General features: G+C 39.8%; 1 protein-coding gene and 1 long non-coding RNA gene across 2 annotated transcripts in view; both read right to left on the bottom strand.

Moving 5' to 3' along the window:
• The window catches only part of LOC121393417 (protein spinster homolog 1-like), a 28681-nt gene extending 19517 nt beyond the window's left edge, over positions 1-9164 (bottom strand). Inside the window, exons 1-9 of the mRNA XM_041561901.1 lie at positions 8893-9164; positions 8194-8368; positions 7870-8021; positions 7642-7712; positions 6369-6459; positions 5215-5404; positions 4115-4180; positions 3369-3464; positions 933-1132 (exon numbers count right to left, since the gene is read on the bottom strand). Coding sequence (XP_041417835.1) covers positions 933-1132; positions 3369-3464; positions 4115-4180; positions 5215-5404; positions 6369-6459; positions 7642-7712; positions 7870-8021; positions 8194-8368; positions 8893-9029 — 1178 coding nt within the window. The 5' untranslated portion in view covers positions 9030-9164. The remainder of the gene's footprint in view (positions 1-932; positions 1133-3368; positions 3465-4114; positions 4181-5214; positions 5405-6368; positions 6460-7641; positions 7713-7869; positions 8022-8193; positions 8369-8892) is intronic.
• Positions 9165-25563: 16399 nt separating this feature from the next.
• On the bottom strand, positions 25564-27236 carry LOC121393151. The gene is made up of 3 exons (XR_005960767.1): positions 27144-27236; positions 26423-26488; positions 25564-25767 (listed from the first exon to the last, which is right to left on the bottom strand). It is a non-coding gene; the product is annotated as an uncharacterized LOC121393151 (long non-coding RNA).
• Between the last annotated feature and the right edge of the window lie 390 nt (positions 27237-27626).

The following is a 27626-nucleotide window of genomic DNA, read 5'->3' on the forward strand; positions in this document are numbered from 1 at the left end:
AAAGAGAGAATGAATCTTAACACCCTTGCCATAAGCATGACAGGATTGGCAGCGCTCTTCTTTTCTTGTTTTAGATTCCTTCAAGTTCAGCGAGTCCCTCCTGCTCTGAGATTACAGTCATTTCTCAAAAGCCTGTATATATGTAAGGGTTAAAACCACCCCTTGACCTTATCAGCTTTAAGTATTGGAGGGCAGCCCATCACATCACTAGTGAGCAGGACTGCCAGCGGCCCCATTGAAACTTTGAGGAGAAAGAGAAAGATGAAAAGTGCAGAACAATTAACATGTATCTCAAAGCAGGTACATTTTTTACGATATACATTACAAAGTGTTTTATCAGTGCTAGGAAACGTATTTATCATTTTTAAAATTTAGATCCCCTTTAACGGTAGGATCCTTATCCGGAACCCGAATATCCAAAAGCTCCCATAAGATCAGATCCGTGATGAGTCAATTTTTTTAATTAGCAAGAGGACTGTCTTTTTTCTGTGTAATAATAAACAGTCGCTGTACTTGATCCCAACTAAGTACAATAATCCTTATTAGGAAGCAAAAAAACAAAATTTGCTCTTATCATGTTTACATGAATTGATCTAGTAGACTTAAGGCATGATATGACCCAAATTACCGGAAAGGATCTGTTATCCAGCGGACAAGCCCCAGGTCCCGCGGCCAGCCAGAGATCATAGATACAGATGATTACTCATGTAGATTCGTCTATGTCATAATCAGTTAGCACGAAGATCAGCGCAGATTTAAATACAGAGTCTGAATCTATTGATTTCGTTAGTTCAGAGTAATGCGGAGTCTACACCTCAGACCATAGTAGAGTGTACGTAAGAGAATGTACGGAGGTTACGACTGACATCCAATTGGCGTGATCCGTAGTGATAAGATCGCAAGCGCTCTGTCTCTAAACTCTGCGATAAGACGTGAGATAGCGGACACGACTTAGTTTGAGAGATATTCTAGACGATATCTCATAGTGGAGCATCTCTTCGTCGAGAGAGACTGAATGCGAAGGCAGTATATCTGAGGTGCACATGACCACTGGACACTCGTCTGAGAGAGCATCCCAGCTAGTGGCACTAATAGCACTAGTCTCCAATGAAAATAAAGCAACAATGGTTGACTTTAAACAGAAACATAAAGAGAAGAATAAGTTTACCGAAAATAAATACAACATTTTCCTCTCTATCAACTCAGACAAATAAAGCTTTGTTATATTACTGGACAACAGATTTCTACATCATTAATATCCTGGAACATATGAGTGAGTAAAAAGAGTTTCATCAAGAATTCTACATAACAGTCCCAATAATAATTTATCATAGACTCTATGATGTTCTGCCTACCCTTCCCTATTTTTTTTCCCAAGAGCACAGAACGTAGAGGCGTAGAGAGCATGAGTGACTGATCGCGCTATCACGATTCTCTATCCATACTGATGATCGTATCGTACTATTTTATTACTATCAGAGCACCACCACGCCATGAGTACTGCGCTATACGAGAGGCACGTCATTAGTGAAGAATAGCGTCTCTGGACGATGATACTATCAAGGTATATGTCGTGATTCGACAATATGAGGAGCGATGTAATGCCTGCGATATGATGAGACACACAGTATGAATAACAACACGGTATATGGGTCTCATAGTTATATGCTGACGTATAGAAGCGCGCTATCAGTGATATGGGAGATCAACGTCTCTATCATTTAGTGGTTAGGACTGTTTAAATCCGCCGCTTCAAACAAAAGTCGCCAGCGTTTTCTACTACAACTTTAATGCATTTCTGATATACATTTTTCTCAGTTCGCCTGGTCTGAGGTGCGAAGTAAACTCTGGCGAAAGAGGTAACGTTCAGTAAAATTCGCATTTTAGTGAATTTGCAGAGTAACGACCGTTCGGCAGATCAAAAAGTCGCCTGGCTATGGGGTGCAAATGAATGCTAGCGATGGTCTCGTTCGCAAGCGAATGTCCTCTTACGTCTCTTAGTGAATTGTCACTAGCGACGGCCACTTTGCTCTTTTCTTTTTTATATCCCTGCCACAGTGTTTATTTTTACTTTTATAGAGCCCTGACCACTATTTTTTTAAATTCTAATTTAATGGGGGACCCTGGCCACTGGTTGTTTTTTTTTTACTTGGGGAGTGGGGACTGGCCACCAATGTTTTATTTTTTCAACTTGGGGGGCTGGCCATCTTTTATCTCCTTTTATGGGGGGCCCTGACCATCAATTTTTTTTAACTTGTAGGGGGGGGGTCTGGCCGCCAATGTCGCATATTTATATTTCGGCTGCTTTGATGTTTTTGCCAGGGCTGCTTTTTACTGCTAGTCCAGCTCTGATATACAGTCAAACCCTGTCCTCCCAGATTTTACAACATTTTTTTATTGGTTCCACCAGAGTTTATGTCTTGATTTTTCTGAAAATTACTGTTTCATGGACTTTATTTTTCATGGCCCCTTGAACAATGTAAAACCAAGGTTTGACTGTCTATACCAAGCTTTTTAACATTCATAGGAAAATTCACAGGGCTTTACCTCTTATACAATATGTTTGGTGTTTGAATTGTCCCTCCATGGACTGAAATGGTAATATCTGAACCTGAAAGTTATCAGGTGGGTCCATGCACCCCCTGATCCTACATCACACACATGGGCATAATGAGCGAATTAGGACACTCAACCATTAAGTGAATGCATGTGTCTCAGCGGTGCTTTCCATATGAAAAGGGGTGTGTTTTAAGTATATTCAAATTTTGTGTAACGTTATGAGCATATGGAACACTTGTCTAAAATGAACCAATGTCATTTAGATCGAAGGTTATATAACGCAATAATAATACATGGGACAATATATTTATGTTAAATTCATTTTTATTATAAAAATATACATGACAAACATTTATATACAAAGATATATACAATATACAGTATATTCTATAACAAATATATAATAAAAAATATATACAAATAAAGATTTGTTAAAAAAGGCATTTCTTGTGAGTCTTTGTTTTAAAACAGTAGAGCATTCCCCTGGGCTATGGAAGTAATATGCCATTCAGTCTGAAGATTCAAGAACTTCCGCAAGATCTGGTGGGTTTAAATATTGCTGAACTGCCTCTCATCATCCTCAATATATTTAGTTGTCATTGTAAAACAGCGCCAGCGCCGATCAAAGCCATGAATGGGCAAATCAAGATCACATACTCCATACTATTCTGGAACAGTTCAGAATGTTGTTGGCTTTATACTTTCTACAAAGATCTGTTGGAGGGGAGATAAAACAGTATTATCAAGGTTATTCTTCGTGTTTATTAGAGCTCACAACAATTTCTAAAGTTAAAAAAGACGCTACTTACCTTATTGAAATTACTGGAACCCCCATTATTTGCAGCTGATTTTCCAACTGACTTTACGAATATGCCCAACTGTAGCTGGTTTGGAATCACTGTTGTCTGGAGAAAGCGAAAACATTGTGGAATGTAAGCTTTTTTGGCACTTAGTTAAACTATACAATTACAATTAGGGATTCTACCTAAATAAAATGTTTGCTTTGTGCTCTCTTCTTAGGGCTTTTCTGTTAGATATATAGTTATATAGCACTGCAGACCCCGCAGTTTGAGTGTGTGTGTGTATATATATATATATATATTATATTGGGCAAAATCATTTATTACCGAGTATATGTTGCTTCATTGTTTTAGGCTTGTTCAATGAACAGGGGCCTGTACTAAACATACTGGCTTGTGTATATAGCTTCAATTAACACATCATTTAGTTATCAGTGTCTAATTATCCCCCAGATATAGAATAGTTCCTATTTTGGTATTTATTCTGTGTAGCTTAAGCGCAGAGACACGCGTGGAGATTCATGGTGCTCTGAAGAAGTGGCGAGACAAGGGCACGAAAACGCGTTAGTTTGCACCCCACTGCTGTAACTGTACTTGTGTGCTTATAATAAAGCGCTTTTGATATTACTACCAGTTTCCTCTCTTGGATCAGCGCCTGATTGCGAGACAGAAGCAGTATAACATCCCTAACAATAGCACTGGTACTTTATTTGTGTGAGACATTACAGGGGCAAGAAAGAAACTGGATACGTTACCATAATAATTTCATTTGTCGAGATCTCGTTCAGAGACAAGAAAATCCCACTTAAAAGGAAGAGAATCTGGAAAAGATAAAGAAGATGGGAGAACGGTTTGGTTAGATGATGTTTATGTTTATAACGGTGTACTATTACATACAGTAGAACCTTCATTTTACATCCTGATTTTAAGTTTTCCCTCATTTTACACTGTTTGTTTTATATGTGGGGGTTGGGTAAAACTGACCTGCACCTGACCTGAACCGACCTCCCTCCACCACGCCCACCTGCACCCGACTTCCAGGTTCCTTTTATAGACCGTGCCGACCCACCCTGCCAATGACATCACAAAAGGGGCGGGCAAGCAGGCGCGTGGCTATTACTGATATCAGGGCCGGCCCGATAACCACAGGACCCGCGGGTTTGGGCTGACCTCGCACTGTTCTTCACGGGTGGTGGTTGAGCTCTTCTCCTGCTCTCCCCGCCCACCACCATGAAATGCCAGTTTCCGGGTTCATCGTTTATAGACGCTGCACCAGTTCGCCCCGCCCCTTTTGTGACATCATCAGCGGGCGGCTCGGTTCTATAATATCGAACTGAAAGTCGGATGCGGGCTCAGGTAGGGCAGGTTAGGGTCGGGTGCGGGCCGACCCACACATCACTAGCGGCTATAAAAAGCGGAAGGCAGTGCAAAGTGGCGGGTGGGGAAAGCAGGAAGAAGCAGTGGCGGAACTACCGGGGGAGCAGGGGGTGCAAGCGGACCCCCTCAGGGCCCCCCCCGGAAGCACAGTGTGCCACTGAAATTCGGGCCGTACGGAGGCGGGCGGGGGCCCGGCTGCGCGTCATGCACCAGGGCCCGCCCCCCTCTAGTTACGGTACTGGGAAGAAGAGCTCAACCCGGCCCATCCGCCACCCTGCAAATGGGTCGGACCAAACCTGACCAACCCGCAGGTCCCATGGGTGTCGGCCCGGCTCGCACATCACTACCACCTATATATTATGCATAATACATTTCCCTGATCTAACATTTTCCTGGATTTTACTTATTTATCTCTGATCCCCTGAAAAATGTAAAATGGGGGTTCTACTGTACTAAAATTTCCTAGGATTATACTAACTTGGGCTGTGAAGAGATCTCTCTTGATGGAAATAATACCCCCGCAGAGAAGGGGAGCAGCGAGGAAAAGTCCTATGAGGCACAGGTTCGGATGTGCTTTTATATTCGTCTTTTTGAAAAAGTGGCTGATCACTGTGCCCAATGTAGTTCCCACGATGGTGGACACACAGTTGAGTAATTCATATTGCACGCTGAGAAAAATAATAGAGATTAAATGGATACATATTAGGAAATATTCACAAGTTTAGAATCAGTCTGAATTAGAAAAGAGCAGTGTCGGACTGGCCCACAGGGATACCAGGAAAAGTCCTGATGGGCCCCGGTGTCAGTGGCCCCTCATGCTGCTAAACATTTGGCCTATTTCATGGCCATTCCCTATTTCTATGAGAACAAAGAGGCTAAATAGATGGAATAATAGATTATAGTCTGTAAAGAAAAGAGATTAGGAGAATAGAGGTTGAGTGAGGAGAGGAAAACTAATAGTAGTGAGAGTGGCCCCTGGTCTAAAGTTTTTTGGTGGCCCCTGGTGTCCCAGTCCGACACTGGAAAAGAGTAACAAATTAACCAGTAAGAATTAGGAAATTAAGGACCTACTTGTAATCCAAAGTGCAGATAAATGAGTTACACGGCCTTGTTCACATTGTGTACTCTCTTCATTATGGAGAAGGCCCACATAAATATGCCTGTCTAACACAAGAAGCAGCTGCATAACCGGTGACGGAGCAAATCAAGCTGCGGCTGAAATACGATAGAGCATCAAATGAGTCACAAAACAGCACATTTCTCTCTCTCTTGCCCCTCATCCTCAATAGAAGACCATTTATATCACCAAATTAACAAAAATGTCTCTTTGAGGTGACACAAGTTATGTCACTCTAGAAAGTATAATCATTCTTTTTCTGAAGTGGAAAATCTGAATTGTATTAAATCGGTTTGCTAATATGAGAAGACACCTTTAATATCTTGTCAATCCTGTTATCTATTTTAAATGAATGTTATCTTTGAATGTATTAGTGTATTCAGTTCACGTCAATGATCAGGGCAAGGTGTGATTAAAAAGTAAGATAAATCAGATCGATGTAATAACAGGATCTCTCTTTCTTGCCATCTTGGGTGTGTTACTTGCCCCTTTTCGTCTACTATAAAGATACTCACTTTACAATCAAAGCCAATATATTGACATGATGCTTCTTTCTTCGGGTATTTTTTAGGAATTGATCACCAAGCCGCATACTTTTTGGACTCCCTGACCGTATACACAATATTAGTAGCAGAAGCAACGATGGAAATTCCGGCATCCAGCTGTTTCAAAAAAGATAGCTGTCAGTTAAGCGCCATTGATCTACACCAGTGCTGTCCAACTGGCTGCCCCCCCTTGTGTGGCCCCCCACATGAAGTCTAACTGCTGTGTCTGCTTACCATGTGTAAAGACCCCCATAACACAGGCCGATAAAATCTGCAGGCAGACCGAGTCGGCAGCTTATTAACCTGTGTGTTGGGGCCTACAACAGGCTTCCCCGATCAATATGGCCAAAAGTCGGTCAGATCTTGATTGGGCAGGTTAAAAAATCCCAACGGATCATGGTTGCATCTGTGCGTTTATGTGGTCCCGCTATCCGCCCCGCCCGTATTGGATTGCATTATGAATCCGATTGTGGATCAGCCCAATATCGCCATCTCAATGTGGGTAAATCTGGACTCGTTTGACAACATCGGCAAACGAGCGGATCTCTACATCTATGGCCACCTTAAGATTTAAAAGGTTATCACTACAGAGAATAATTGGCCCTGCATTGTTTTTACATCTCAGATTTATAAACACCTCAGATTTATAAACTCTTGCATTGCTCACACTTGTGGGGGTGCTGTGTTATCCACAGGGGGGAGGAGGCACATGGATTTAAGGTTATGTGTAATATGACAACTTTTTTCCTATATGAGTGATGTCATATCCCTGCAGTGACCACCAGGGGTCCCCACCAGAAACCGGGCCTCGGACAGTCCTGAACTGGGCCACCGAGCCTAGCCAGCAATTAATGTGGTGCACCAAATTGGACGCACAGTTGCCGCTGCCCCCCAACCCCCTCGTGACACCCCCCCCCCCTTGGTCCTTGCAAAAAATGTTGCCTTTACGCTGGTCCCTAGGCCAAAAGAGGTTTGGGGGCCGCTGTCCTACCACAATTAACATGGACAAGCTCTCATGCTCTACACTTTTAACCTATTAGGCTAAGGGCACACAGGACATTTTGTCACCCATAATAAATCTCAACTACCACAACAAAGCAACACTAGTTTCCTTCCTACTGGCAGTAGTGTGTATTGTCAGTATACAGTGCAAAGCAATCTGAACTTCACATTATTTGTAACAGGAAAGAACGCAAATGCTTTCCCACTCACATTTGTTACAATCCATAAACATTTCTCTTACCAGCAGTATGTGGGCGCCAATTGGGATTCAAAAATGTGATCATATTTTGTCCATAAATGCTCCCCAGGACACTACAAAGGAATAAGACAGAGTGAGAAATCTAGACGCATGGGTGTGACACAAATAAATGAATATTAGATTTTGGGAATTCAAAGTTACCATGCTGGAATGCAGACACACACACACACACAGAATAAAGCATAAAACACTAGAATATTAGGAACTTACCATCCCATAGAATAAAGAATACAAATGATGCACTGTAGTTTCATTCGAGTTTCTCTGTAGAAAAGGTCAGCGGTGATCAGGGGTGCATTCGTCATATAGCCGCCTCTTATTGAGCTCGTTACACTTTTAAAGATGACTAAGATCCAAAATCCCTAAAGGGTCCAAGAAATACCACATATTTAATGCATCAATAGGAAACAATGAACAATAGTAATTGTCGGGTGAATGGAATATATATATATATATATGGTTATAACTGTATGTAACATGCTTTATTATTGTATTCAGTTTGCTCAAAGAGCAGAAAGGAAATAAAAGATTTACCTTATTTGGAATGAATAAACTGGCAATGGAGAATATTATCCGTGTCGCAACAGCTCCAACAAGTATTTGTGAACTACTGTATTTGCCCCATAACAAGCCGAACAACGACGCAATTACTATTCCAGCGACGGGACATACTGTTAAGATAAAAAGATTCGATTGTGAGGCAAAGTGTTAGAAACATTCAACAATAGAAGGTATATTATAAGAGAGCAGTTTGTAATCCAGTACTGATTTACTCAACAGTGGGCAACCCACAAAATAAAGGGACATATTATGGTAGGTAATGAAGATGACAGCTTTATAGATGATATACAAAGAATACAAACAGTGCAAATAAGATTCATTACTTTCCTTATAATCCATGGCTTTCTCTTCAAAGGTTTTCATGTTCTTCTTTCATCCCGTTAACGAACCTATGGAAAAAAAATCACCAATAAGTCAATGAAAGGAAGTTAGTGAAGATACTCTATTACCTTCTAGAATTAACTCTGTGATTTATTTTTGTCTATATCTCATTAGTAAGGCATTTTAAAAGTTATAAAATACACTGACATTTCTAACAGTTGAAAGAAATAAATATTCACAATTCAGCTGTAAAAGAGTCTTAGATTCAAAAGTAGTTTGAAATAAGTTCTACCTTACCCTCAAAAACCACATCGGTGAGGTATTAACCACCACAAGCAAACCGAGAATTACGATGATTGACACGGAACGGCGAAGACGGATCTATTGGAATCTTGTTCTTCCATCTTTTCTTCTTGTTCTTCTTCTTCATCAGTCTTGTTTTTCTCAATATCTATATCATCAATCTGTTGTTTCTTGAAATAATTCATTGTTTTTTGTTTTATGTTTTGTAGAGATTGTTTGAAGCTGAAATCATAAGAGAACGAATTTAGATATTATGGAAATAATTGGAACATTTTCTAATTGGACCAGTGTTGTTAGTGGAGTCCCGCAGGGCTCTGTACTAGGTCCCTTGCTTTTCACTTGTTTATTAATAACCTGGAGGTGGCCATTGAAAGTACTGTTTCTATTTTTGCAGATGATACTAAATTGTGCAGAACTATAGGTTCCTTTGCACAGTGATTTGTCTAAGTTGGGAAACTGGGCAGCAAACTGGAAAATGAGGTTCAATGTTGATAAATGTTGGCAAAAATAATATAAATGCAAGTTATACCACTAAATGGCAGTGTGTTGGGAATTTCCTTAAATGAGAAGGATCTTGGGGTCTTTGTAGATAACAAGTTGTCTAATTCTGGGCAGTGTCATTCTGTGGCTACTAAAGCAATCAAGTTCTTGTATAAAAAAGGGCATTAACTCAAGGGATGAAAACATAATTGTGTCTCTTTATAGGTCCCTGGTGAGGCCTCATCTGGAGTATGTTTTGGACTCCAGTCCTTAAGAGGGATGGGAGGGAAGAGTTAAATTATGAGGGGAGACTGACAAGGTTGGGGTTGTTTTCTCTGGAAAAAAGGCGCTTGTGAGGGGACATGATTAGACTTTACAAGTACAATTAGAGGACATTATAGACAAATAGCAGGGGACCTTTTTACCCATAAAGAGAATCACGTACCAGAGGCCTCCCCTTCAGACTAGAGGAAAAGAAGTTTCATTTAAAGGAACAGAGTAAGGGGTTCATCACAGTGAGGACAGTGAGGTTTGGGAAATGCACTGCCGGGTGATGATTCAGTTAATGACTATAAGAGGGACTTGGATGATTTCTTGGACAGACATAATACAAAGGCTATTGTGAAACTAAACTCTATAGTTAGTATAGATATGGGTATATATAATTTATGTGACAGTAGGGAGTGGGGTGTGTATGGGGCCTGGGTTTTCATTTGGAGGGGTTTGGACTTGATGGACTTTGTCCTTTTTTTCAACCCGATTTAACTATGTAAAATTTAAACTGATCATTTTCAAAGAAACCCCCCATTGATATATTACCCCAATACCCACAGTATGAAATGTGTGCTTCTATTAGATGTGTTATGCCCCAGCCGCAGTAACAAATATGCTTTTGACATATAGGACACACAGTGACTACTGAGAGTATCAGCTTGTTATAATAAAATACTTCAAAGTTGATCATTTGTGGGAAACATGTTTCACATTAACACCGTATATTTCAATGTGTTCCCAACATATGATATTGCACTGGAGCCCATTTTTTATTAATAAATACTATGAATGACTGAACATATATTGACAGAGTGTTAGGGGTTATTTACCCGAATGTAAAAATTCCGATTTTTTTTTCAATTAAATCGGACTTTTAAAAAAATCACCACATTTTTCAGAATTTATTAAACCCCAAGGACGGAAAAGTCAGAATCTGAAAATCCGGCATTTCAGACCTGTCGAGGTTGCATATAAGTCAATATAAGTCCAATGATTTTTTGAAGCATCCTGGGTTTTGTGCAATACCCCGAAGTTTTCGGGTCAAAATTCCGAAAAAATAGTGAAAATCGGATGGAAAAAATCTGAAAAATTGTGAAAATCTGATTTATTTTCCCCGCAAAACAGATTTACAGGAAAATGTAATAATAAATAGGTGTAAACAACACTTGCGGATTTATCGGAGTTTATAGCAGAAAATATTGAGGTAAATTCAGACTTTGATAAATAACCCTTAGTGTTGCTTAATCACAACAGAGCTACTAATATAAAGAAACAGCCACAAATGTTGTGTAGCGATTGCTGTTTGCAACAGACAATTACAGCAGTTGGACCGAAAGATATTCAGTTAAGGGGATGCTTTGCTTAAATCTATTTAGTACACACCAACAGAATGACCCAAATCTCCAAAATAACAGTTTTGGCCTTAAATACACGAAGAATCCATAATTTGGAGTCAAACCACAATTTACAACACTCCCTACCCTGACACTACAGAACAAATAATGGGTTTCATTAAATGAAGTCAAAAGCTTTACAAGTCTAGATGAATATATCTATATATAATTACTAGGTATAAATATATATGATTCAAGGCCATGCGATTAACTGGGATGACAAGAAAGGCGCTCACTTACCAAAAGGTCATTTTGCACTCTGTTCTCGTCGAGTGTAGAATGCAAAATGATTTGTGTTTCACTGGCTACAAGTAATGCCCTTAACTGTATTATGACATCATGATGCTCTCATAATGGTTTCCATAGAAACTCCACAGCTGTTAACAATGAAACAATACTTGACCTTGACTTCATTATGACATCATAATACTCTCCCAGTGGTTGCCATAGAAACACCATACTCTGTTTACCCAGGATAAATTTATACAAATCACTGAAACAAGGGATTCCTAGGCAAGATGGTCGAATATAATAATAATAATATAATAGGGATCTTTAGTTTATTGATTATAATGACTAGGGGGTGGTACCTAACAAATTGCTCCTATCCAGTGATTAAACCTTTTCTTACTGATCAAGTTCGCTTTACGTATTACACAATGGCCTATGTTTGTCACCGTTTTTAAATTGTTTGTGCCGCTGCCTCTTTCCATCTTGTAATTTAAAATTTCCATTGTAATATAAAATGCAATGTTTGCTGACAAACAAAAAACATTGCTCCAATTTTTTTGAATTCGGCCACAAATGTTGTGTAGCGATTGCTGTTTGCAACAGACAATTACAGCAGTTGGACCGAAAGATATTCAGTTAAGGGGATGCTTTGCTTAAATCTTTTTAGTACACACCAACAGAATGACCCAAAATCTCCAAAATAACAGTTTGGGCCTTAAATACACGTAGAATCCATAATTTGGAGTCAAAATGCAATTTAAAACACTCCCTACCCTGACACTACAGAACAAAGAAAGGATTTCATTAAATAAAGTCAAAAGCTTTACAAGTCTAGATGAATCTATCTATATATAATACTAGGTATAATATATATGATTCAAGGCCATGGGATTAACTGGGATGACAAGAAAGGCGCTCACTTACCAAAAGGTCATTTTGCACTCTGTTCTCGTCGAGTGTAGAATGCAAAATGATTTGTTTCACTGGCTACAAGTAATGCTTAACTATATTATGACATCATGATGCTCTCATAATGGTTTCCATAGAAACTCCACAGCTGTTAACTATGAAGCAATACTTGACCTTGACTTCATTATGACATCATAATACTCTACTAGTGGTTGCCATAGAAACACCATACTCTGTTTACTCAGGGTAAATGTATACAAATCACTGAAACAAGGGATTCGTAGGCAAGATGGTCGAATATAATAATAATAATATAATAAGGATCTTTAGTTTATTGATTATAATGACTAGGGGGCGGTACCTAACAAATTGCTCCTATCCAGTGATTAAACCTTTTCTTACTGATCAAGTTCGCTTTAACGTATTACACAATGGCCTATGTTCGTCACCGTTTTTAAATGGTTTGTGCCGCTGCCGCTTTCTTTTATGTTGCAAACTCATCCACTAGAATTTGGAACAACCATTGGCCAACTGATTCTCAACTGATACTCAACTAAATGTGCAGACATCAGAAGGCTGGTCCCTGCAAACTCTGGCATCTCTTCTGGGGCACCTCTTATCTAGCAATTACTTCTGTATATGGGACCTACTGGCATAAACAAATATTAAATGAATAAAACACAACACACAAGGATTTGCATATGGTGGCAGTTTAGTGCTTTTGAAATGTGTTGCCCTGTATATCGTACGTGGCAGCTTCTTTGTTTCCGCTGGATGTGGTATTTCTCCCATCAATTTTTATAACCTTTATGGTCAGTTCCTGTACCCCGTCCTTGGTTCTGGCAATCAATTGAAAGTATAGTTGGTGGAACAGACCAGGTAGACGCAGAACTTTGCTGCAAAAAATTATTTTACTTGTCACTACATGTTTCGAGCAGAAATGCCCTTTGTCAAGGGGCACATTTACCTAGGGTCGAATATTGAGGGTTAATTAACCCTCGATATTCGACCGTCAAAGTAAAATCCTTTGACTTCGAATATCGAAGTCGAAGGATTTTGCGCTATTTTTCACTCTAACTAAGTAAATGGGCCCCGTAGTGTCAATAAAATAATTTTTTGCAGCAAAGTTCTACGTCTACCTGGTTCCACCAACTATACTTTCAATATGGTACGTGGCCCCATTCACCCAATTTACCTTCATCTTTCCAAGGTACTGTATGTATTCTGCTAATAAAATGGTCTTTGTACAGAGCCATCTGCTGTCAGTTTTTCAACTTTGATCCAGGCAGCAGAAACTATTTAGAATAAAGGAAGAGAATTGTTCTTAAAAATACATTTATCTGAGGTGTCTCATGTCTTTGCTAAACAGCATGCCCAACACGGTGCTTGGTTGGTACAACATTCATTATAACAGAGGTGTACATTTTATTAATGTTTTATTATTATCTTGGGATGTACAAAAAAAAAAGTAATTTAGACTGGTTTGAATAGAACTGAGCAATTTAAAGGTTTACATTTGAGGTCCAACATTTTGTCAGGGACTGCCTTATAAACAGGTTACAGACAAAAAAGAATTCTTTATCAGTCACTATAAAGGTGGCCATACATGGGCAGATCCACTTGTTTGTACAGGTTGCCAAACAAACGGATCTTGCTCCAATATCCCCACCCTAAACAGGTTTCATCTGGCTGATCCGATCTTGGGCCCCAGGGCCCAACAATCGGGTCACAAGTCCAGGAATGCAGGATGTGGGATCAAGGACAATTTTAACGAACCAATGTGGTCCTCGATCCAATGGGAATTTTAATCCTGCCCAATCTACACCTCGATTGGACTTTCAGCCAGATAACAATCCGTCAAAGCCTGATGGGAGCGGCCCCAATTACACTGGCCAGAAGTTTCTGACTTTGTCTGTCGTCAGCTTTTCTTGGGACTGTGGTATGGTTTCTTATTTCACCCAAAAACGTAACCTATTTCTCCCTTGTACAGGCTGATACATTAGATAGCTTTAAGAAGGGGTTGGATGGCTTTTTAGCAAGTAAGGGAATACAGGGATATGGGAAATAGCTCATAGTCCAAGTTGATCCAGGGACTAATCCGATTGCCATTTTGGAGTCAGGAAGGAATTTTTCCCCCTCTAAGGCAAATTGGAGAGGCTTCAGATGGGTTTTTTGCCTTCCTCTGGATCAACTGGCAGATAGGTAGTTAATAAACAAAAAAAAAAAAAAGGTTGAACTCGATGGACATGTGTCTTTTTTCAACCTTACTTACTATGTTACTATGTTACTATGTAAATATCAGGCCCGGCCGATTGGGCCGATTGGTCGCAATTGGGCCCCGCAAAGCCAATGAGCAGAGCTGAGCCGAAGGGGTTAAGGCATGGGTAGATGGGGAAGCAGATTGTTAGTGGAGGAAGGCGCAGCATTGTGAGCTAAAATGAGATAGGAGACGAACATGTTGTGATTAGCCCCCCCAACAGGTAATTTTTTAATCACATACTTAAAGGGATCCTGTCATCGAAAAAAACAGGGGATCTAAACAGTTTTTTCTCCGATTTGGAGCAAACAGCAAATGGAAATACTCAAGGCACACCTACCAATCTGCTGGGGGTTTTTCCCCCCTGCACTTGTTCAATGCTACCAGGGCAGGGGATAAATTGTAAAGGGTGGCAATCTCGTGGGTCCTAAAGCTCGGAGTTGTGTGTTATTAGCTGGGATTGCTGTTTGGGGAAGGCAAGGGGGGCAGCCAGCCCAACGAGCAAACAAGCCGAACACCCCAAACACTGGATTGGGGCACACGCCCATATTCGTCTAGAAACGATCGAAGGATAGATCACAATGATTAAAAGCAGTAATTGCTCTAGTGATTATTCCAGCTCATAGCATTAATTTTCCTCCCCCAACACAGGACCTGTCACCTGAAAACAACCCCATAGGACCCAAAAAAAAAAAATTCCCACCAAAAGCAAATTATCTCCTGAACCAAATCAATTTATTTCTGCTTTTTCAAATAATGGTCTTATTTCACAAAATAACAGTAACCTTATTTCTCCCCCTACCTATTACAAGGGGAACTATTGCAAAAATGAAAATATGAAATAAGCTTCAGCATAATAAAATAAGAAACTTTCCGCCTAAATATTCGGAAGGGGTTTTTTACAGTGAGAGCTGTGAAGATGTGGAATTCTCTCCCTGAATCAGTTGTACAGGCTGATACATTAGATAGCTTTAAGAAGGGGTTGGATGGCTTTTTAGCAAGTAAGGGAATACAGGGTTATGGGAAATAGCTCATAGTCCAAGTTGATCCAGGGACTAATCCGATTGCCATTTTGGAGTCAGGAAGGAATTTTTCCCCCTCTAAGGCAAATTGGAGAGGCTTCAGATGGGTTTTTTGCCTTCCTCTGGATCAACTGGCAGATAGGTAGTTAATAAACAAAAAAAAAAAAAAAGGTTGAACTCGATGGACATGTGTCTTTTTTCAACCTTACTTACTATGTTACTATGTTACTATGTAAATATCAGGCCCGGCCGATTGGGCCGATTGGTCGCAATTGGGCCCCGCAAAGCCAATGAGCAGAGCTGAGCCGAAGGGGTTAAGGCATGGGTAGATGGGGAAGCAGATTGTTAGTGGAGGAAGGCGCAGCATTGTGAGCTAAAATGAGATAGGAGACGAACATGTTGTGATTAGCCCCCCCAACAGGTAATTTTTTAATCACATACTTAAAGGGATCCTGTCATCGAAAAAAACATGTCTTTTTCAAAACACATCAGTAAATAGTGCTACTCCAGCAGAATTCTGCACTGAAATCCATTTCTCAAAAGAGCAAACAGATTTTTTTCAATTCAATTTTGAAATCTGACATGGGGCTAGACATTTTGTCAATTTCCCAGCTGCCCCCAGTCATGTGACTTGTGCTTGCACTTTAGGAGAGAAATGCTTTCTGGCAGGCTGCTGTTTTTCCTTCTCAATGTAACTAATGTATCTCAGTGGGAAATGGGTTTTTACTATTGAGTGTTGTTCTTAGATCTACCCGGCAGTTGTTACCTTGTGTTAGGGAGCTGCTATCTTGTCATTGTTCTTTTGTTTGTCTGCTGGGGGGGGGTGATATCACTCCAACTTGCAGTACAGCAGTAAAGAGTGACTGAAGTTTATCAGAGCACAAGTCACATGACTTGGGGCAGCTGGGAAATTGACAATGTCTAGCCCCATGTCAGATTTCAAAACTGAGTATAAAAAAAATCTGTTTGCTCTTTTGAGAAATGGATTATGCTCAGTGTTGTTTTGCATACAGTTTATTTTTGATACCTTTCTAACTCTAAAAGTAAACTGTCATCTGAATAAGTTTTCACATTGCCAGAAAACAATGAGAAATATTGTGTTTGTATAGAGTAGTTTTGGGGAAAATTTTAATTTCCTTTATGTAAAATACAGAGAATTGAAAATATCCAGAATGCTTGGGACCTGCTATTTTCCAGTTACCTGATCTTTCTGTAATTTAGATCATCATATATCAAGGGGCACATTTACTTAATTAACCCTCGATATTCGACTGTCAAAGTTAAATCCTTTGACTTCGAATATCGAAGTTGAAGGATTTACCGCAATCCGTTCTAACGATCCGAAGGATTTTAATCCATCGATCGAACGAAATTCCTACGATCAAAAAAAGCTTAGAAAGCCTATGGGGACCTTTCCCATAGGCTAACATTGAGGTTCGGTAGGTTTTACTTGGGGTCGAAGTTTTTTTTAAAAAGACAGTACTTCGACTATCGAATGGTCGAATAGTGGAACGATTTTAAGTTCGAATCGTTTGAATCGAAGGTCGAAGTAGCCAATTCGATGGTCGAAGTAGCCCAAAAAAACGCTCGAAATTCGAAGTATTTTTTCTTCTATTCCTTCACTCGAGCTAAGTAAATGTGCCCCCAAGTCTACTAGAAAATGTTACTGCTCTTTAAATTGGGGGGCCCCACCAAAGTTGCTCCAATTGGGCCCGCAGTTGGTAAGACCAGCCCTGCTAAATATAATCAATGAAAAAAATCTGCATTGTTTCTGAAATAATCAAGTTTATCTTCACTATTCCTCTCTCAGCATCTGTTTCTCTTCATTCTGTCTTCATGCAGCAGTTGGGTGTCAGATATTCACTGACAGTTAGATCCAATATATCTTATAGGGGGGCTCCTTTCCTAGCAGATGTATTAGAGCTCACTCACATAACTGATTCCAGTACAAACTAAATAACTGTGTTTTGCACAAATCCTGCATGTAGAGAGACATGATGATGATTTTAAAGGAGAATTCAGCCCTAAACTTAATAAAAACCCTACCCCCAGCCTAAGTGTTACTCCGGGCAAATGCGGCACATGCGCAGTTGGAGCAATTTTCTGTTTCATCACAACTGCGCATGCGCCGAAACTCACTAAAATTGCCAAAGCGCCGGTCTCATTACAAAGATTAGCGAAGCGGGTGAAGATGGCGTCTGCAAATTCCAATGCCTGAATCTGCACCAAGGGGTAAGGAAATCGTTAGGGGCATTTGCCCGGGGTAACACTTAGGCTGGGGTAGGGTTTTTAAAGTTTAGGGTTGGATTCTCCTTTAAAGGGTTTATTCACCTATGAGTTAACTGTTAGTGTGATGCATAGAGGGATATTCTGAGACAATTTGCAATTAGTTTTCATGTTTTATTATTTGTGGTTTTTGAGTTATTTAGCTTTTTGTTCAGCAGCTCTCCAGTTTGTAGTTTCAGCAGTCTGGTTGCTAGGATTCAAATTCCCCTAGCAACCTTGCAACAATCTGAATAAGACACTGGAATATGAATAGGAGAGGACTGAATAGAAAGATGAGTAATACAAATTAACAATAACGATAAATGTGTAGCCTTACAGAGCATTTGATTTTTAGATGGGGTCAGCGACGATTCGAAATCAGCAAAGTGTCCGAAGAAAAAGGCAAATAACTATAAATATATAAAAAAAAATTAATGAAGACCAATTGAAAAGTTGCTTAAAATTGGGCATTTTACAACATACTTTTAATAGAGTGAGCTCTGATACATCTTCTAGGCAAAATGAGCCCCCCTATAAGAGATATATATAAATATATAAAACTGTGCTGCATGAATCCGTACTGGTGGCAAAACAACGCAAGCGTTTCGTAACCAGATAATATCTCCTATACTTGTAATAGTCATGTAAATGATACTGTTTTAATGACCGTATATGTTGTTTGTCAACTTAACATTCGACGTTTCTAGGATATACCGTTTTTTGTGGTGAAGGTTTATATGATTTGAAGCTGTAGATGTGGCGTGCAGGGGGCACCAGCGTAACACGCACATAAACAGCTTGTGAGTAAAGTTACCAATAGGCAAGTCTATATGTGTTTGTGATCTACACTAATACACCTTGTGCCAACAGTGATGACATTAAGGGCAAGGCCAGACGTGGTGTTTTTACTTTGCGTTTTTAAAAATGAACAGCCAGGCGTAAATACGCATAAACTGCACTACCACTGAAACGAATGGAAAACGCACTATAGCAATTTCACACAGGGTTCTTGCAAGCTGAAATCCGCCACAGGACGCCAGTTTTTCTGCTAAAAAAACGCCAATACGTCAAGAAACTACCAAATCATTAGACTCTATGGGATCTGCACGTTTGAAACCACACTGTATGTAAATACGCAGCGTATTTTAAATATGGCGTCCAAATTCAATGAGAACAATGAGAAGTTCATGTTGGGAAAATAACCGTACGTGCTGAAAAACGCATGAAAACCGCATGTTGACGGTTGCGTGTGGTTTCAGTAGCGTATTTACGCCTGGTTGTTCTTTTTTAAAAACGCAATGTAAAAACGCCACGTCTGGCCTTACCCTAAGGCAAACACTTCTATTGCTGAAAATACACCCCATGACCAAGCACTGGCGCTTCACTTATTTCTAAGGATGCACCGAATCCACTTTTTTGGATTCGACCGAACCCCAGAATCCTTTGTGAAAGATTTGGCCGAACACCGAACCAAATTGACCCCTATTTTGCATATGCAAATTAGGGTTGGGAAGGTGAAAACACTTTTACTTCCTTGTTTTGTGACAAAAAGTCACGTGGTTTCCCTCCCCACCCCTAATTTGCATATGCAAATTCGGACTCAGTTCGGTCAGGCAGAAGGATTCGGCTGAATCTCAATCCTGCTTAAAAAGGCCGAATCCTGGATTCAGTGCATCCCTACTTATTTTCCTCTGCCCCATTAATAGAAACGATCATTGATCTTGTCATTAGTCTTAGAAAACTAGAATCTAAACCCCTTGCCATAAAGCATGACAGGATTGCAGCGCTCTTCTCTTTCTTGTTTGCGATCTCCTTCAAAGTTCAGCGAGTCCCTCCTGCTCTGAGATTACAGTCATTTCTCAACAAGCCTGTATATATGTAAGGGTTAAACCACCCTTGAGCCTTATCAAGCCTTTAAGTATTGGAGGGGCAGCCCATCAATCACTAGTGAGCAGGAGGGCCAGCGGCCCCATTGAACTTTGATGGAGAAAGAGAAGAGAAAAGCTGCAGAAACAATTACATGTATCTCAAAGCAGGTACAAATTTTTTAACAGACAAAAGTGTTTTATTTAGTGCTAGGAACCTATTTATGCATTTTTAAAATTTACTTTAGATCCCCTTTAATGTACGATCCCTTATCCGGAAACCCGATATCCAGAAAGCTCCCATAGACTCCATTTTATCCAAATAATCCAAATTTTTAAAAATGATTTCCTTTTTCTCTGTAATAATTAAACAGTCGCTTGTACTTGATCCCAACTAAGATATAATTAATCCTTATTGGAGACAAAACCAGCCTATTGGGTTTATTTCATGTTTACATGAATTTCTAGTACACATAAGGCATGAAGACCCAAATTACGGAAAGATCTGTTATCTGGAAAACCCAGGTCCCGAGCATTCTGGATAACAGGTCCCATACCTGTACTAACAAATTCTCTAATACCTTTAAAAAAGATTGTGTCCATATATTGCAATATACTGAAGCTGGTCAACTACATCAAAGTCATCCCTGGTCTAATGTAACCCCTGATTAATGTCCTATACAGTATACAGTTATGGGATCCTTTATCTGGAACCCCATAATCCAGAAAGCTCTTAATTACAGTTAATACCATAAATTATGTTTATTGGTATTTCAAAATAAACAGTAAGAGCAAAGTCAACAAGATATTGGCTTAAAAAAATAAATTGGGGGCCCCAGAGAATATTTTTAAAAAAAAAAACATTGGTGGCAGGGGCCCATAAGAGTATTAAAATATTAAATTTTTGTCTAGGGGTTAAAATAATAAAAAAAAACACACATTGGTGTTCAGTAGAACTGAACTCGTGGCTTCAGGACTTCAGCTTAGACTCCTCTTGTGACTTTGGGCAGTACAGCTGTGCCCCTCTGATGGCTGTTGTTAAAAACAACAAATAAAGTTGTTTAAAAACAAGAATGTGGCAGTGCATTAAACTCTTATAATTATAGAACTGTGATTAAAGAAGTTATATTTTGGGCTGATTTATTGAAAAATTTCTCCAAAACCCTACTAGTGTTGCACTTCTTTCCCAGGATGTGCAGGCGGTACCTTGGCAATCACCAAACTGCTTCTGTAGCTGGGGTAGCCACCCGCCTGGCTGCTAAAAATGATGGTTGAATCCCATTGTTAATAAGGGAAAAAAGATAAATATATCTGTAGCAAAGGGCTGCAATTTTGATGTTGTACATCTGCTGCTACCAGTATTGTAATATGGGAAAGCTTATATAAAGTAATATGGGAAAGGTATTGTAAAGTAATATGGGAAAGGTGTGGTTCTACTGGTATAGAAATATTGTCCCAAAGTCATAAGGGTAGTGTCACTACTCACAATTATTACAGTAAGATTCAACCCTAAAACCTGTATTTCTGTTCTTTGGGGAAAAATATGGCTATTACCTTTTGCTTATTGTCAGGAACCGATATGCCCAGGGCTTGTGAATTCATATTTCTTGACAACACATAGATCTAAAGTACTTCTAGGATGTAAATAAAATTGTGAAGAGAAAGGTCAAATCTCAGCAACTGATGAATATTGATACAAGGAAACCAGAAAATAAGGATCCAGTATTTATGCAACTGAATTTGGTCTGTTGACAAACCAAGCTTCTCTGGGGAGGGTTGTGGGAACAATTCTGAGGGTGACATAGTGGAGAAAAAGCTGGGTAAGTAGTGGGGTATATGGAAAGGTGGGGAAATAAAGGCTGTATGAGTAAAAAAGAAAAATATATAGGTATTTTTTTCCAAGAAAGGTTGCAACCCTATCTGTAGCACAGGGCTGCAATTAGGGTTGCCAGGTTTTCTGTAAAAAAATCCCGGTCTTCATTATATATTATCTTTATTCCTATTAATAACATTGGGATCACTGGCCTTCCTATATATTTAATCTTATTCCCTATTAATAACATTGGGATCACTGATCTTCCTATATATTTATCTTTATTCCTATTAATAACATTGGATCAACCATCATTTTTACCGGCCAGGTCAGTAAAACACCGGCCAGGTGGCAACCCCAGCAGCAATTGGCTCCCCCTCATCTACAACAAGGACACGTATGCTGCAATTTTTGGGGTAGAAAAGCGACTGACGAGGGGGATTATGTTATAATATATATAATGTGTTTGTTACAGTGCGTATATATATAATATAGGCATCTCTGAGGGACGCTCCCCTAAAGTTACAACTCTTGGCACAGGCCCTAGGGTGTCTACATATAAACACAGCCGTGGCTACAGATTTTCAGTCTAATCCTGACCTGAGGGAATTACCTCAGGAGACAGAGGCCCAAGCTTAGCCTTACTCACTATAGGGGCTTTCAGTAAAAATATCAGTTTAAATCCGACTTTTGCCTCACAAACTGAAACAAATCCTGCACAAGAGCTGTGGTGTAAATAGATGTTTAATGTACATTCATCTGTACCTACTGAGCCAGCATTCTTGCACTTCTACTGATACGACAAAGAACATCCCTAAACTATCGGTGTTGTAAGTAATGGCTAGAACTAGTCCCACATTATTTTGCTTTGTGACACAATGAGGGAGGGTCCAGAGCTCAAGTTCCTTGTCATGACACTGACAGGCCGTCTCTCTCTCTGAACGACTCAGCTAATGGCCGTCACTGGGACCCGCCCCTTGTTACAAAACAAACACAAGAAGTGGCCGGCGTCATGTGACTTGTAGTAAAAGGCGGGCTGTTTGGTATCACACGCAGTCCTCTTACAACGTGTTTTGCATAAGACTTGCCCAGAAACACTGTGATTGGCTCTCCACTGAAACTCACTCAGAGCTGGGCGGGGCTATGTTGTATATAGGGACAAGACTAGGCTCTAGTGACTGACACAGACTGAGAGCTTAGAGTGGAGTCACTTGACTGAGGTAAAAACATGAGGCTTTTTGCTTGGCCAGTTATGTGACTGTGGGGCACAACAATAGAATATTTCATTGCTCAGGTTCCTTCTCTTACACAATGGGGGAAGGATATACACTGGACATATCAAGGGACTGTTTTCTACTTGCACCGGCTGCTCCTTCTTTACATCCCAGCTGTTAAAGGGGAAAGTAAAACCCAAGAACACATTAGTGAAAGAAAAAAAAGGTGCCTTTTAGTTATTTAGTCATAGAGATGTGGGGCCTGCACATAATGGAGGTACGGAGAGCACAGACAGCGAGTCGCACAACTATGAGAAACGTTTTGTGTTTTCAAACTTCTGTAAAGCGGCAGTTTCTGACGGCAGTGACCTGACCCTACAAATCAATTAAATATTCTATGTAATTTCTGAATATATGTCAGATATCACGACAATCCAAATACGCTTATAAGGGGGGCACTTTCCTAGCAGATGAAGTTAGATTCAAACTCACATAACTGATTCAAGTACAAACAAATAACTGGTTTTGCAACAAATCTGCATGTAGAGAGACATATATGATTTTAAAGGAGAATTCAGCCCTAAAACTTAAATAAATACCCTACCCCAGCAATTGTTACTCCGGGCAAATGCGGCACATGCGCAGTTGGAGCAATTTTCTGTTTCATCACAACTGCGCATGCGCCGAAAACTCACTACAATTCCCAAACGCCGGTCTCATTACAAAGATTAGCCGAGTGGGTGAAAAGGCGTCTGCAAACTCCAATACCCCTGAATCGCGCCGAGGGGTAAAGGAACAACGTTAGGGGCATTGCCCGGGTCAACACTTTAGGCTGGGGTAGTGGTTTTAAAGTTAAGGGTTGAATTCTCCTTTAAAGGGTTTATCAACCTTGTGAGTTTAACTGTAGTAGTGATGCATAGGGATATTCGAGACAATTGCAATAAGTTTTCATGTTTTATTATTTGTTTTTTGAGTTATTAGCTTTTTGTTCAGCAGCTCTCCAGTTGCATAGTTCAGCAGTCTGTGCTAGATCCCCCCACTATAATCCTACAAACTGCACAATCTGAAGAAGACAGCGGAATATGAAGATGAGAGGACTGAATAGAAAGAATGAGTAAACAAATACAATCACAAAAATGTGAGCCCTACAGACATTGATTTAGATGAGGTCAGCGACGAGATTCAAATCAGCAAAGTGTCCGAAAAATAGGGCAAATAAACATAAAATATATATAAAAAAAATGAAGAACCAATTGAAAGTGCTTAAAAGGGCATTTACAACATACTTAAAGGACCCCCCACCCTTTTAATAGAGGAGCTCGATACAGTCTTCTTATGGCAAAATGAGCCCCCCTAATAAGAATATATTAAATAATAAAAATGTGCGCAGAATCCGTACTGGTGGCAAAACAACGCAAGCGTTTCGTAACCAGAATAATATCTCCCTATACTGTAATAGAATGGTAAATGACACTGTTTTAAATGACCGTATATGTTTTTTGTCAACTTAATTTCGATTCTAAGGATAACGGGACCGTTCGGGTAGCAATCCAAAAGGTCGGCCTGGGCTATGGAGGCAAATGAATGGCTTAGCGAACAGGTTTTCTCGTTCGGCCAACGAAATTGATCCCTCTTTTACGTCTCTTGTAAGGTGGGAATTGTCACTAGGGCGACGGCCACTTTGCTCTTTTCTTTATTAATCCTCGCCACAGTGGTTATTTTTTACTAAGAAGGCCCTGGAACCACTATTTTTTTAATTCTAATTTTATTGGGGACCTGGGCACGGGTTTTTTTTTTTTACATTGGGGAGTGGGGGGGACTGGCCACCAATGTTTTATTTTTCAACTTGGGGGCTGGCCAATCTTTTATCTCCTTATGGGGGGCCCTGACATCAAAATTTTTTTAACTTGGTAGGGGGGTTCCTGGCCGCCAATGTGCCATATATTAATTCCGGCTGCTTTTGATGTTTTGCCAGGGCTGCTTTTTACTGCTAGTCCAGCTCTGATATACAGTCAAAACTTCCTCCCAGATTTTTACAAAACCAAAATATTTATTTTATTTTTTTTATTATTTTTATTGTGTTTTCCAAACCCAAAAAAAAAAAAGTTTAGTTTGGGGAAAATTTTCTGTTTGGGAAAATTACTGTTTCATAGGACTTTATTTTCATGGCCCCTTTTGAACAATTTGTAAAACAAGGTTTGACTGTCTATACCAAGCTTTTAACATTCATAGGAAAATCACAGGCCTTTACCCTATCAAATTTTGGTGGTTTGAATTCTCCCTCCATGGACTCCTGAAATGAAGATCTGAAACTGAAAGTTATCAAGGTGGTCCAATGCACCCCTGATTCCTACATCACACACATGGGCATGTAAAAATGGAACAAAATGCGAATAGGACACTCAAACCATTAAGTGAATGCCATGTGTCTCAGCGGTGCTTTCCCATATGAAAAGGGTGTTGTTTTAAGTATATCCAAATTTGTTTTTTTTTTTTTTTGTAACGTTATGAGCATATGGGAACACCATGTCTAAAATGAAACCAATTGCATTAGATCGAAAAAGGGGGTAAAGCAAAATATTTACATGGGAACCAATATATTTAATGTTAAAAACATTTTTATTATAAAATATACATACAAAACATTATATACAAAAGAATATATACAAAATACAGTATTAATCTATAAACAAAATATATAATAAAAAAATATATACAAAATAAAGATGTAAAAAAAGGCATTCTTGGATCTTATGTTGTAAACAGTAGAGCATTCCCCTGGGCTATGGAAGTAATATGCCATTCAGTCTGAAGATTCAAAGAACTTCCGCAAGGTCTGGTGGGTTTAAATATTGCTGAACTGCCCTTCTCATCATCCTCAATATATTTAGTTGTCATTGTAAACAGGCCAGCGCCGATCAAAGCATGAATGGGCAAATCAAGATCACATACTCCATACTATTCTGGAACAGTTCAGAATGTTGGTTGGACTTTTATCACTTTTACAAAGATCTGTTGGAGGGAGATAAAACAGTATTATCAAGGTTATTCTTCGTGTTTATTAGAGCTCACACAATTTCTAAAGTTAAAAAGACGCTACTTACCTTATTGAAAATTACTGGAACCCCATTATTTGCAGCTGATTTTCCAACTGACTTTACGGAATATGCCCAACTGTAGCTGGTTGGAATCACTGTTGTCTGGAAGAAAGAGAAAAACATTGTGGAATGTAAGCTTTTTTGGCAACTATAGTTAAACTATACAATTACAATTAGGGATTCTACCTAAATAAAATGTTTGCTTTGTGCTCTCTTCTTAGGGCTTTTCTGTTAGATATATTAGTTATATAGCACTGCAGACCCCGCAGTTTGAGTGTGTGTGTGTGTATATATATATATATATATATATTGGGCAAAATCATTTATTTACCGAGTATATGTTGCGTCATTGTTTTAGCTTGTTCAATGAACAGGGCCTGTACTAAACATACTGCTTGTGTATATAGCTTCAATAACACATCATTTAGTTTATCAGTGTCTAATTATCCACCCAGATATAGAATAGTTCCTATTTTGGTATTTATTCTGTGTAGCTTAAGCGCAGAGACACGCGTGGAGATTCATGGTGCTCTGAAGAAGTGGCGAGACAAGGGCACGAAACGCGTTAGTTTGCACCCCACTGCTGTAACTGTACTTGTGTGCTTATAATAAAGCGCTTTTGATATTACTACCAGTTTCCTCTCTTGGATCAGCGCCTGATTGCGAGACAGAAGCAGTATAACATCCCTAACAATAGCACTGGTACTTTATTTGTGTGAGACATTACAGGGGCAAGAAAGAAAACTGGATACGTTACCATAATAATTTCATTTGTCGAGATCTCGTTCAGAGACAAGAAAATCCCACTTAAAAGGAAGAGAATCTGGAAAGATAAAGAAGATGGGAGAACGGTTGGTTAGATGATGTTTATGTTTATACGGTGTACTATTACATACAGTAGAACCTTCATTTACATCCCCTGATTTTAAGTTTTCCCTCATTTTACACTGTTGTTTTATATGTGGGGGTTGGGTAAAACCTGACCTGCACCTGACCTGAACCCGACCTCCCTCCACCCACGCCCACCTGCACCCGACTTCCAGGTTCCTTTTATAGACCGTGCCGACCCACCCTGCCAATGACATCACAAAAGGGGCGGGCGAGCAGGCGCATGGCTATTACTCATATCAGGGCCGGCCCGATAACCACAGGACCCGCGGGTTTGGGCTGACCTCGCACTGTTCTTCACGGGTGGTGGTTGAGCTCTTCACCTGCTCTCCCCGCCCACCACCATGAAATGCCAGTTTACAGGTTCATCTTTTATAGACGCTGCACCAGTTCGCCCCGCCCTTTTGTGACATCATCAGCGGGACAGCTTGGGTCGGCCCGCCGGCTCGCACATCACTACACCTATATATTATGCATAATACATTTCCCTGATTTTACATTTTCCTGGATTTTACTTATTTATCTCTGGTCCCCTGATAAATGTAAAATGGGGGTTCTACTGTACTAAAATTTCCTAGGATTATACTAACTTGGGCTGTGAAGAGATCTCTCTTGATGGAAATAATACCCCCGCAGAGAAGGGGAGCAGCGAGGAAAAGTCCTATGAGGCACAGGTTCGGATGTGCTTTAGATTCGTCTTTTTGAAAAAGTGGCTGATCACTGTGCCCAATGTAGTTCCCACGATGGTGGACACACAGTTGAGCAATTCATATTGCACGCTGAGAAAAATAATAGAGATTAAATGGACACATATTAGGAAATATTCACAACTTTAGAATCAGTCTGAATTAGAAAAGAGCAGTGTCGGACTGGCCCACAGGGATACCAGGAAAAGTCCTGATGGGCCCCGGTGTCAGTGGCCCCTCATGCTGCTAAACATTTGGCCTATTTCATGGCCATTCCCTATTTCTATGAGAACAAAGAGGCTAAATAGATGGAATAATAGATTATAGTCTGTAAAGAAAAGAGATTAGGAGAATAGAGGTTGAGTGAGGAGAGGAAAACTAATAGTA

The sequence above is a fragment of the Xenopus laevis genome, chromosome 4S (assembly GCF_017654675.1).
Source record: "Xenopus laevis strain J_2021 chromosome 4S, Xenopus_laevis_v10.1, whole genome shotgun sequence".
Taxonomy (NCBI): domain Eukaryota; kingdom Metazoa; phylum Chordata; class Amphibia; order Anura; family Pipidae; genus Xenopus; species Xenopus laevis.